This window comes from Heteronotia binoei, chromosome 1 (genome assembly GCF_032191835.1).
Source record: "Heteronotia binoei isolate CCM8104 ecotype False Entrance Well chromosome 1, APGP_CSIRO_Hbin_v1, whole genome shotgun sequence".
Lineage (NCBI taxonomy): Eukaryota > Metazoa > Chordata > Lepidosauria > Squamata > Gekkonidae > Heteronotia > Heteronotia binoei.
The window spans coordinates 242994221-243007417 of record NC_083223.1 but is presented as its reverse complement, the minus strand read 5'-3'; the positions used below and the strand labels follow the sequence as shown (position 1 = coordinate 243007417).

The following is a 13197-nucleotide window of genomic DNA, read 5'->3' as shown; positions in this document are numbered from 1 at the left end:
CTCCTCCAGCACGCATGCTCACATTTGCAGCAAGACTTCTAGATTCTGGGCAGCATTTCAGATCTGTTTAGCATGGCAGCGTCCTAGGTTCTTGCTTGTACTGCTGGCTCAACAGGCAAGCAGCAGGACGTAAGAAACAAAGGATCTTTCCCTGCAGGATCAAAGTACCCTTCCTACCACACCCAGCAAGCCTCTCTAAAGCACTCCTTCAACCTTCTCTCCTGCCACTTCAATCACCAGACAGAGATTGTGCAACTGAGACTGCTCTGTGGAACACTTTTACATTTGTATTCTTTTACGAAGCCAATACTATTATTTCAAAAATGTGAGCACAGTGTCCTTCCACAGCTAACCCAGCAACTCTTTTTTGTCCACTTAACCCTTCCTTTCTCCCTCAATCCCCTGTAATTGTAGCCTTGTTCACCAGTCATAGTGAACAGATACATAATCTGCATACAGCAAATGCTTGATTGTACTTTATTCATTGAGTAATTCCCATGTTTTGTTCAATGGGTGTACAGTCAATTGAAACCCTGCATGTATCCAGGTACTGTCCCCAGTATCATTTGCAAAGCTGATGTGCATTGGCTCTTTTGCAAAACAGGTGTGTGCTTGTCCATGCAGGTTGAATATGTGTTCACCATAGCATGTGAATAGGCTTACTCTCTGATCTTTTTGCACACCGGTTGACATCCCTATCTTAACCTGTCCTTTTTCTCTCTCCCCATTCTAACATGCACTATTGCTACTTGTAAACCTATTGCCAGTCAACTTAAGCGGATGTCCTTGAGTTTTTGAGAGCCAGTTTGGTGTAGTGGTTAAGTGCACAGCCTCTTATCTGGGAGAACCGGGTTTGATTCCCCACTCCTTCACATGCACCTGCTGATGTGACCTTGAGTCAGTCACAAGTTCTCACAGAGCTGTTCCTGTCAAGAGCAGTTTTTGTCAGAGCTCTCTCAGCTCCACCTACCTCACAGGGTTGTGGGGAGGGGAAGGGAAAGGAGATTTTAAGCTGCTCTGAGACTCCTTTGGGTAGTGAAAGGCAGGGTATAAATCCAATCTCCTCCTCTTCTTTTTCTTTTAAGATCAGGAGAAAAGAAAATTGGCATATGGACCAGGACCGACTAAAAAATGCTGATGAGTTAGAACCTAAACTTTCTCATCTGGATTCCCCATCTTTAAATAACTGATTGCTCTGAAAGTATTTTTGCAAGTGTTTCCCCTCTGCTCTTCACTGGTCAGATGGCAGTCCTCTCATGCATACATCATGACCTTCAGAAGGTAGGATATGGGGAAACCAGTCTGCCTGGTAGCAGCCATGCATCATTCTTCCTGATTCTAGATGTCCACGGAACAATGGCAATTAGCTCAGTGATACAGAGACTGCACTCCATTTCATGCGCGTAGGATTATCACATGTGAAAATCTACATACAATTAACACGTATGAATTCTTGTGCGTGTCTGTGTCTTGACAATTCTATCATGTGCAGCAATGTAGTTACTGTCCTGGTCCAGGAGAGGGCAGCACAGCTCCAGCACTTGAATGAAATTTGGCCTACAAGAGGCAGGCAAGAGCTACTGCATGTTAAAGAGAAAAACACTTAGGAGGAGTGAAAGAGAGATGATGGGAGCTTCTGCATGCCAGATTCCCTGCAGCAACTGTGCCAAATTTTAGAGAGAAACAGGAAACATCTCATTGTGTTGGTGGACTGTCACTCTCAATATATAAAACCTGGGTATTTGGCCAGGTTCTAGGTCAAGGGTGTCAAACCTTTGTTATAAGAGCCAAATCTGACATAAATGAGACCCAAAGATTTTAAAAAAACTTAAAACATCACTAAAGCATTAACACTGGTGGCTCTTAAAGGTGCTTTCTTAGTATCTCTCCTGCGCAATCCAGGGAACTGGGCAAAGGAAGCTCTGGCTCTTTCCTTCCTTCCCCAGAGGACCTGGAGGAAAGGAGCTTTAGCCAATAGAAGGAAGAGAGGCTTGGCTCAGTAGGTCAGCTGTGCAATTGAGAGGACCTGGAAAAGCAAGCTATCTCCCCCCCCTTCCTGTACAAGGGGGGAGTCTCAACCAATGGAGAAAACAGAGGCTTCGCTCTGTAGCTCCTGTGTGATTGAGCAAGCCTGGCAAAGCAAGCTGTGATGGAGTAGGAAGCAGACAACAGACAGTTGCTTGGGGGTCTGGTAGGAGCCCTCCAGGGGCCTGATTTGGCCCCCAGGCTGCATGTTTGACACCCCTGGTCTAAGTTAGGAGGCCTCTGGGTCAAAAGGGAGAACATGAGGACAATGTTCTGTTTGTGCTTCTGCATGTTCTTACAAGTCCTCTGCCTGCACACCAGTATCGACACATGGTACTAAGCCACTACAGATGAGCATACCATGATCAGAATGCTGGAAACAGCGAGTGCAAAAGAGATAACTCAAGAAAGCAAGCCAAGTCACTGACTTCAGGACATATCACAGCTAGGCACAATATGAAGGAATTAAACACACGTACCATCAAGAAGTTTAAGAACAGGAAACAGAAGGAATTAAGCATTATCTCAAGTCTACTTTATACTGCTTGTGCAGCCCAGGTACTGGTAAAGGGAAGAAGGTGAACAAATCTACCTGCTAAATCTTTCCTCCGTGTACCTCACTCTTCATGGCAAAAAGAAGACCCACCTGCCTGGGGAGAACGGATTAGGACCCACCTGTCAGCTGCCAGTCCAAAACTGGCGAGTTCCTTGTCTGGCTGCCTGTCCCTTCTTACTAAGATAACACCAAAAGGCATCATGCCTCTGGTGTGTCCCCCCCTCCCCCATTCATGTTCCCTCAACTCTAGCAGTTGTACTGTGCTTTTGTTAGGTGGGAGTGGATTTTTTTTTCTGGCCTCTTTGGGTACAACACCTAGGAAGGTTTAGGGATATGGGCTGATGTGATATGAGGAGAGAATTCCTGGGTGGCAGGAGTGATTGCTGTGGGGCCTGGATACCATCTGTCCCTGAAATGTTTTTGAGCTCTATCCCAAAGACAAGCCCAACACCACAGGTTTGGAAGTGTGATAGTGAGAGAGGTATAGATTTTGGGACAAGATGGCACTCTCTACCCCTACAGTAGAATCCTCTACCTCCACATTAGAATATCAGTTAAAAGGTGCTCTGGTTCCCCATATGAATCATGCGATTACGTAATACAGGATCACTGTGGAGTACAGTGTCCCCTTATATGTGAGTTGGTGGTAGTCAAAGAGGTTGGTCTTTCATGCATGATTAAACCTGGCCAGATGAAGCTGATCAAGTAGTTTGGTCGCAAATTACTCCAGATGGGCATACAGCCCTTCATCAGTCTGTCTCATTTTGCAGATTCCTGATGCAAACAGTTGCCGGATTATGTCCCTCACACTGGGCACCTAGGTCAACCTGGGACACTAACTTGGTTACATGTAGACGTAGACTCCAGCCTAATGACATAGTTCAATTGTGCTTGAGTAGGTCACCATGTACAGATATACAGACAGAGCAGGTGGAAGGCAAACAGGTATACCCACAAAAGAAGTGCTAGTTTGGTGTAGTGGTTAAGTGCATGGACACTTATCTGGGAAAATGGGTTTGATTCTCCACTCCTCCACATGTGCCTGCTGGTATGACCATGAGTCAGCCACAAGCTCTCTCAGAGCTGTTCTGCTCAAGATCAGTTCCTGGAGAGCTCTCTCAGCTCCAGGGAAGGGAAAGGAGATTGTAAGCTGCTTTGAAAATCTGAGTGAAGGGTGGGGTATAAATCTCTTCTTCTTCCTCTTCTGCTACAGCATTCCTGTATGAGCACCACCAATTCCTTACAGCCACCTCCCAATGCTGATTTGTACTAGCAAACTATGGAATCCCAATCAATTTCTTCTCTAGCTGAATTCAAGGCTTCTATTGCTCCCCGCCCCTCGCTTCACATCTATGAACAAATTCTGGCTTTCAGCTCATATTCAGACATGTGGATGTGACAATCCCCCCCAAGCAGCCTTTTGATAACCTCCCAGGATAACTCACTTTGATGGTCCATCAGAGACCTCACCAAACCAAATTCTTCTGGAGTGTAAGTATCATATGCCACATTGCAAACAGGCTGGAAATGATGTCGTTCACACCCACTGCATTGTACAGCCAGACAATTATCAGCTTTTCTAGTGGTGAAAATTAATTTGCTATTTAATTCTAAATTTGTAATAGCAGTTGCTGCTGCACCCACCTACCTAAATATAGAACATGAGAGCCAAATCAAAGGAACTGATTTTGTTGCTGTATTTCTAGGGAACTGTAAACCTGTTTATAATCTTAGCCAAAAGCTACAACAATTAGCAGAGAATGTGATAACTTTATGCAAACAAAAGCATTCAAAGCAAAAATCATAATTCCGCCTTTAAAAATCCAGTAAGGACCAGAAAAAATCTTGCATAATATTTAAGGGCATTAAGAAAAAAAAATTAAACATCACATACAGCATTAGCCTGAAAAATAAGGCCACACTCCAGTGAAAATGTACATATGTTCAAGACCACTGAAAACCAACAGGCTTACACTCTTCCTCTGTGTACCTCTGCCAGGGTGGTGGGAGGAGGTCTATCTTTTTTGTGCTCAGTTCTGCATTGGACTGTCTCCATTCTTTAACAATAAACAGCAATAATGGTGTGTTGTCAGTCACAACTGACTCACAGCAACCCCACAACCATGGGGTTTTCAAGGCGAGCATAGGTGGTTTGCTCCTACTTTGCCTCTGGTGGTTTGCCTCTGTTGAGGCTGGGTGAGTGGGCGTCAACGTGGCAGATGAGATTCAGTGTGGCCAAGTGCAAAGTAATGCACATTGGGACCAAGAATCCCAGCTACAAATACAAGTTGATGGGGTGTGAACTGGCAGAGACTGACCAAGAGAGATCTTGGGGTCATGGTAGATAACTCACTGAAAATGTCAAGACAGTGTGCGTTTGCAATAAAAAAGGCCAACGCCATGCTGGGAATTATTAGGAAGGGAATTGAAAACAAATCAGCCAGTATCATAATGCCCCTGTATAAATCGATGGTGAGGTCTCATTTGGAATACTGTGTACAATTCTGGTCACCGCACCTCAAAAAGGATATTATAGAATTGGAAAAAAAGCAGAAAAGGGCAACTAGAATGATTAAAGGTTTAGAACACTTTCCCTCTGAAGAAAGGTTAAAATGCTTGGGACTCTTTAGCTTGGAGAAACGTTGACCGCGGGGTGACATGATAGAGGTTTACAAGATTACGCATGGGATGGAGAAAGTAGAGAAAGAAGTACTTTTCTCCCTTTCTCAAAATACAAGAACTCATGGGCATTCAATGAAATTGCTGAGCAGTCAGGTTAAAATGGATAAAAGGAAGTACTTCTTCACCCAAAGGGTGATTAACATGTGGAATTCACTGCCACAGGAGGTGGTGGCGGCTACAAGCATAGCCAGCTTCAAGAGGGGATTGGATAAAAATATGGAGCAGAGGTTCATCAGTGGCTATTAGCCACAGTGTGTGTATATATATATATATACACACACACATATATTGACCACTGTGTGACACAGAGTGTTGGACTGGATGAGCCATTGGCCTGATCCATCATGGCTTCTCATGTTCTTATGCTTTCCTCTGCATAGCAACCTCAGTTTTCCTTGGTGGTTTCCCATAAAAATACTAACTGTGGTTGACCCTGCTTAGCCTCTAGCTAGTCATGGCTTTTCCAGCTGCTCTTCATTGTTTACAAAAGGGGTGGGGGGAAGTTATTCAATTTCAGCACAGCACTAGATTACTCATTAGCCCCTAGCCTTTAACTTAAACTTCATTGCTGGTGATACACGCACACACGAAGCTGCCTTATATTGAATCAGACCTTTGGTCCATCAGGGTCAATACTGTCTACTCAGACTGGCAGTGGTTCTCCAGGGTCTCGGGCAGAAGTGTTTCACTGCTGATGTCAAGGACTGAACCTGGGACCTCTTTCACTGAGCCACAGCCCATCCCCGATGAGCCCCGGATTCTGTACCCCGATATAACGAACAGCTGATCTCCAACCATCTGTGTACAGAAAGCACACTGAGTTTTCCTGTGTTCTTTGTGGGCCCTGAAGCCTCTTCTGACCTCAGAAAGAGGAGTTGTGCTCTGTTGGGTCTCATGCTAAGGAACACCCATTTGGTCAGGGGCTGGACTGAAAATGGACAAGCGGATAAAACTAATTCCTCCCTGTGCTCATGAAATAGAAGCAGATTTCACATCCTTGTCCTTCCTTCACTCCCACCTGCCACCTCAAGTGGCTCTTCCACCACAGTGGTCCTGCAACCCTGGGAATAAACTTTCCAGGATCAGAAGAGGAATGCAGGCAAACTCTGGGTTCAATATTTTCCACACCACTAAAATCTCTTAGGTGGGGTGCAAATAACATTTTTGTAGATGCTCTACCCCCAGCCGCTATGCTTGCATTGAAACCTGGCCTGGCACCTCTGCTGCTCTTGTCCCTGAGCTCCTAGCTGTCAAATAAGATAAGAGCTTGCCTGACTCTAGCAGGTTTACTGAAAGGTAGGATTAGTCTCCGATGATGTCATGTTGCCCTTCAGGAGCATTCTGCAGTGCAAAGTCAGAGACCAGACTCTTTAGCTCCGAAATCTTCTGTGCAATCAGGGGTACCTGCGGGAGGGCCACAGTTGGTGGTGATAACAAATATGAGAGCTAGTGTGGCAGAAGCCAGGAGAACAAGCAGCAATTTGGGAAGTCACTTGTTCATGTCTAATTTCAGCCAAAATCCACTAGGTGACCCTAGGAAAGCAGCTCTTAGTCTACCTTACAGTCTATCGGAAGGGTTGCTGCAATGTTATAAACAAAGCACTTTGAACACTGGACAATTTTAAACACCCATCATCATTAGGGAAGGGACGGTGGCTCAGGGGTAGAGCATCTGCTTGGTAAGCAGAAAGTCCTAGGTTCAATCCCCGGCATCTCCACCAAAAAAGGGTCCAGGCAAATAGGTGTGAAAAAACTCAACTTGAGACCGTGGAGAGCCGCTGCCAGTCTGAGTAGACAATACTGACTTTGATGGACCAAGGGTCTGATTCAGTGTAAGGCAGCTTCATATGTTCATAATTCAGTATTTTACTGCTGCTCTGTTTTTGCTTTGACTTGTTTCATTGTATTAAATGTTGCTGGAAATGGCCTTAAAAGTCAAATTGTCTGAGCAACGATCATATAAATATTTTAATAATTAAAAATTATATAAACAAGTATACAAAAAGCTAAGTACAAGTGCACAAAAAGCTAAGTGCAAGCACATGTAGAAATCAGAGTGGCAGACTATTAATGGGGCTGACGGGTTCAAATCCAGCTCACAGGATGTTCTTGGACCAATTGCTACCTCTCAGCTTAATCTACCTCATAGTATTGTTGTGCAGATAAAATGGAGGAGAGGGTAATCAGGCATGCCACACTGAGCTTGTTGGTGCAAAGGTACAATAGCAATTTGATAGGTTGACACAGTGTCTGTCTACTAAGGTCACTGTATCTCCTTGCCCTGGACCTTTCAGATAAAAGAAGGGAGATCGACAGCTCTGCATCTCAGGAAGAAAAGGAAGAGGTTTTAATAAAGCACATGTGAAGATTTTAAACGGGCAGAGAGACACAGACAGGATATGGCACCGCTAACGACCGGGGATTACGCCCAGAGCCTTGTCAAAACACAACTCGCTGGCAGCCAACTCGTCCACTTAGCGAACAAACAAGGAGGAGCAGACGATTCAATATCATTATGCCTGTTCCATTCCAAAACTATTTTTTTCCCTAAAAGGTACAACTCGCATCTCTGAAAAGCACTTACCGTATTAATGAGAGAGGCAAAGGCACATCGTAAAAAATCTCAACTGCTAGTTTTATGCCAGAATGAGAGAGCGAGAGTCAAGCAGTTACTTCGGTTCCAGGAATCGCAGAGCCATTTCCCACATGGGGGTTATGAGTCAGATTATAAAGCAAGGAAGAGCAAATGTCTCCCCCCCTCCCCAATACATCCTTTGCCCTGGCTACCTACCAAGGTTACTGCAGAATTCCCCCACCATGCCATCCGGATTGGCGGTGGGGATCTGGGTGAGTCCGGTCAGGATGAGAACGTCACTGTTTTTAAGAGAAGCTTGGTCCATGGGCTGAAAGGCAATGGTTGGAAAAACAAGTACCTTTTGATTAACAGGTTGGACCCATCATGGTTAAGAGATCACTGCCTTTCCTATGTCTCTCCACTACAACCACTTAAATAGGTCTTACAGCGGCTTTGGATGTTAATACCAGCACATCTGGCTTACAGTTGCATCAGGTGGGACTGCTTGGTATGGAAACATTCTCAGTGGTTCTGCTAACTCTAGTTAAGGTAGGCAGGGCTCAAGAAACAGTGCGGCATAGTAGTTAGAGTGCAGATATGGAACTCAAAGAGCTGGGTTCAGATCCCTTCTCTGCTGTGAAGACAGGGCCAGGCCCTCTATCTCCTCCTCGACTATTTCACAATGTTGTGAGGACAAAACAGGCAGGGGGGAGAACCATGTACTACTCTCTAAGATCCTTGGAGGAAGGCTGGAATAAAAATCCCTAAACTTCACAGAAAGGCGTGAAAAGCTGCCTTAGTCAGTCCACTGGTCTATCAAGGTCAGTGTTGTCCTCTTGGGCTGGAATCAGCTTTCCAGAGTTGCAGGCAAAGGTCTTCCCCATCACCTACTTCCTGGTCCTTTCAATCGGAGATGCTATGGATTGAACCAGGAACTTTCACATGCAAAGCAGATGTTCTACCACTGAGCCATGCCCCAGTCCCATGGAACTGGGCACTTGATGGACCTTTGGCCTGATCCAGCATGGTTCTTCTTATGTACTAGTGTTTGCACAAGAGCAATTAGAAGACATGAAGCTGCTTTATACTAGGTCAGATCATTGGTCTATCAAGCTCAGTACTGTCTGCTCTGACTGGCAGCATCTCACCAGGGTGTCAGGTGGTGGTCTTTCACATCAACTACTGCTTGATCTATTTTTAACTAGAGATGCCAGGGACTGAACCTCAGACCTTCTGCATGCAAAGCAGGTGTCTTATCACTTGGCCAAGATTATACTCAGAAGTATACTGTCTCTGTACACAGAAATTTCACTTCGCTATGCTGGTTGGTAGCTGTTGATTGAGCTACCCTCAGTCACTTAAAAAATAATTAAGGAGTTCCCCATCATTCTCTGCCCCTATCCCAGCAGCAGACGTTTAACACAAGGCCAGGATGAAGAACCTGCATGGCACAGAGAACAGAAAAAGTCCCTTAAATAAGGTTTTCACACCAAGAGGAAGAAAATGAAATGCTTCTCACACAAAAATGCCAATAATGTAGTAAAAACAGTATCGAATCTGCCTGTGAAAAATCTTTGTAATGATTATGCGCTATCTGATTGCGCTATAATTTCATCTTTCACAGAGCAGAGAGGGCTAGCATTGATTTGCAGGATTGCCCTACAGGAGATACTTTGAAAGACCTTTTTGATGAACCCCTGAACTGTCCTCCCCCCCGCAACCCTTCTGCAATGGCCCATTCAAATTTTTGCTTTCTCTGCCAAGGGTCGATTTTTATAAATTACTGGTGCTCCAAGGCATCGGGCAAAGTATCCTTGTAGAAACTGTTACTGGAACTTCCTATTCAACATAATAAAAAGGCATATATGAGCTTCAGTCTCTTTCTGAACACAACACACAAAGAGTCTCCCCTGATCAGGCCGCAGGTCCATCTAGGCAAGCATCCCACTTTCCAATGGAGATTAGCCAGTTGCTACAGAAAGGCCACAAAGAAGCCATGAAGGCAACAACTCTCTTCTGCTATTTGTCTCCCAGCAAATAGCCAGAGGTATGTTACCTCTGAACATAGAGGTTCCATTCAGCTATCATGTATAGTCGTTATTGATAAACATATCCCCCACAAATTCATCTAATCAAAGTTTAAAGCTATCTAAGTCAATGGCCAAAAAAAAAAAGTGGAATATCTGCCAGTATGCTTCCAAATTCAATTCAAGGTGCTCGTTATGAATTTTAAAGCCCTTCATGGCCTAGGACTCAATATCCAAAGGACCATTCGCTTCCACTTTTCCACATGAGCCAACTACAGTCTTCAGGCTGCCACCTAGTGGCTGTTCCCCCATATAAGGAGGCCTTCCTGGCATCAACCAGAACTTGTGCCTTTACCACTGTAGATCTTCCCCTGTGGAACTGGGTTCCCTGAGGCATTGAGGAAATACTGTCATTGGAAATCTTCAGCAGGTACTGCAAGGCCATTTTAAAGTCAGGACTTGTAATGGGGTATAGAGACTGTAGGCATTTTTTGCGTGGAAGGAGTGGCCACCTTGGGTTCTATTCTGTTGGTTTTAAATTGTAATGTTTTAACTTGGACTTGTGAGTCATAAGGAAAGGTGGGATACAGATATTTTAATTACAAGTTGTGTGAAAAGGTGTCTCATTTGTCCAAAATCAATTTCCTGGGTGACCCCCATACCCCTGACATTCCATTAAGCATGAAACAAACAATCCCCCTGCGCATTTTCTCTACCCATGAAATCCAAGCAGCAGAATGTTATTCTCAAAATGCTCTATAAGAGATACTTGATTCCCTCCATACTGGCAGGTCTGTCATTGTCCAAAAACCTATTCAAGGCAACTCCGGTGTTTCCTGGACTCATCCAAGTCTGGCTCAATGACATCAACATGCAGACAAATTTGGTTGGCTTTGCAATGTAGCCTATGTGATCCCCGACTGGCTGGGATTGCCTTGCCTTTTAAAAATGCAACAGGTGTCAAAGCTGAGGTGGGAAAAGCAGCATCTTCAAACAGGCAAAGAACAGCATGCAAAAATGGCTGATGTGGAGAAAAGGGCACGGGAGCTCAAAACTCCCTTCCCCCGTTTCATCCTTCAAATATTCGTGGTTGAAAATGTGATACATTGTTATTCACACTTCTGAATGTCTGGACTGTAGCCTGCAAGTCCTCAATGAACAGGCAATGTTTAGCTGGCCAATCAGCCCTCCAGATGTGTGACCACCTTTCTACAAAAAAAAAAAAGGGTCTTGTGAGAATTAATTTACTGGAAATTACATTTCTAGCACTATGAGGAGTTTGCCCTTAGACGAGTAGGGTGGAAGAGTTGGCAGTCGGTTAAGCCATAACTCCTTCAAGGGAAGATAATTCAAAATAGGGATAGAGATGCTGCCTGGAAACTGTCTTCAAGGATTGTATAGTGAAATATGCTGCATTTAATTTTTCAAAAAAATCGAGGGGGGTGGGGGGCAGAGAATCTCTGGGGCTTCGACCTTATATTTGGCATTTTAGTAATGATAATATTGAGCATCTATTTTTGCAAACTACAAGCCAGTGGCCAAGGTCTGTCTTTAAAAAAACCCCATTTATGAAGTTTTTTTTTTAAAAAAAAATACTGCATAGGTAGTATATATTATAGCACTTAAGAGTTCATTATTATTATTGTGGTACACTTTACAATGAAGATCAGTATTCTTCTTCTTGTACTGCATTTGGAAAAGGTTGAGAAGGCAGGGCATGACTTAAGGCTACTTTGTCAATTCATGGCCAAGGTTCAAATTTTGTAATTATGGCCACTCTGCTATGCTATTTAAGAACATGTTGTAGATAGGCTGATAGACAGTGCTGGGGAGGAGCCAGTGGTGCATGTTGGCACCAACGATGTGCGGAAATGCAGTCATGAGGTCCTGGATGAAAAATTTAGGCTGCTAGGCAGGAGACTTAAGGCCAGGACCTCCAAGGTAGCCTTCTTAGAAGTGCTACCTGTTCCACGTGCAGGGCTGGAGAGACAGGCACAAATTAGAAGTCTCAACGTGTGGATGAGATGATGGTGTAGGGAGGAAAGGTTTAACTTTGTTAGGCACTGGGTTGCTTTCTGGAACAAGCGGGAGCTGTACAAAAGAGATGGTTTCCACTTGTCCCCAGATGGAACCAGGCTGCTGGCACTTAAAATCAAAAAGGTGGCAGAGCAGTTTTTAAACTAAATCTTGGGGGAAAGTCAACAGGAGATGAAATGTCTCTGGTTCGGGAGGACTCATCTCAAAGAGATGAAGGGTTAGCTGTTACTTTTCTACCGGGTAATGGATCAGAGTTGTCCACTGAGATGGTGACAAACAGAATGCACTGTCTGCCAAAGTCTCGAGGCAGCAGGAGGAAGGTTGTGGGTCTAACTTGCCTGGGAAATTATAGATGTTTGTATACAAATGCTAGAAGTGTTCAAAGTAAAATTGGTGCGTTGGAATGTTTAGTGTTGGGGGAAAACATACACATTGTGGGAATTTCAGAAACTTGGTGTAATGAGGAGAATCAGTGGGACATGGTGATTCCTGGATATAAGTTATATCGGAAGGATAGGGAGGGAGGGGTTGGAGGTGGGGTGGCTCTGTATGTCAAAGAGGGTATATAATCTGACTGAGGTCAGAGAATTAGATTCCCTTCTAGAAATGCTTTGGGTCGAAATAGAGGGCCCAAAAGGAAATTTAGCTATGGGAGTTTGTTATCGCCCACCAAATCAAAAGATGATGATTATAATATGATGGAAGGATTAAAGATAGCGGCTAAACGTAAAAACTGTGTTATAATAGGTGATTTTAACTACCCGCAGATTGATTGGGTCAATATGTGGTCAGGTCGAAAGAAAGAGATTGAGTTTCTAGATGCTCTCAATGACTGGGTTATGGAGCAGATGGTCACAGAACCTACCAGAGGTGGGGCGATCCTGGATTTGGTCCTAAGTAATGCCCAAGACTTGGTGAGAGATGTAAAAGTGATCGCACCACTTGGGAGCAGTGACCATAACGTTATTGATTTCACCATTTCTATAAATAAGGAGTTGCCCCAAAAGACCAGCACAACTTTAAAAGAGGTAAATTCTCTGAGATGAGGAAGCATGTGAATAGGAAACTGAAAGGAAAGGTAAATACAGTCAAAACCCTTGGGGAAGTCAAAACCATTGAGAGTCATGGAGTAAAAGGACAGGTCCTCTTGTGGATCAAAAACTGGCTGAGTAATAGGAAGCAGAGAGTGAGTATAAATGGGCACTCTTCGCAGTGGAGGATGGTAAGCAGTGGGGTGCCGCAGGGCTCGGTACTGGGTTCCATGCTCTTTAACTTGTTCATAAATGATTTAGATT

The 13197-nt window shown here is 44.3% G+C and overlaps 1 protein-coding gene across 1 annotated transcript in view; it reads right to left on the bottom strand.

The window, feature by feature from the left end:
• The window catches only part of INTS9 (integrator complex subunit 9), a 107331-nt gene that overhangs the window by 43271 nt on the left and 50863 nt on the right, over positions 1 to 13197 (bottom strand). The window contains exon 9 of the mRNA XM_060250318.1: positions 8055 to 8166. Coding sequence (XP_060106301.1) covers positions 8055 to 8166 — 112 coding nt within the window. The remainder of the gene's footprint in view (positions 1 to 8054; positions 8167 to 13197) is intronic.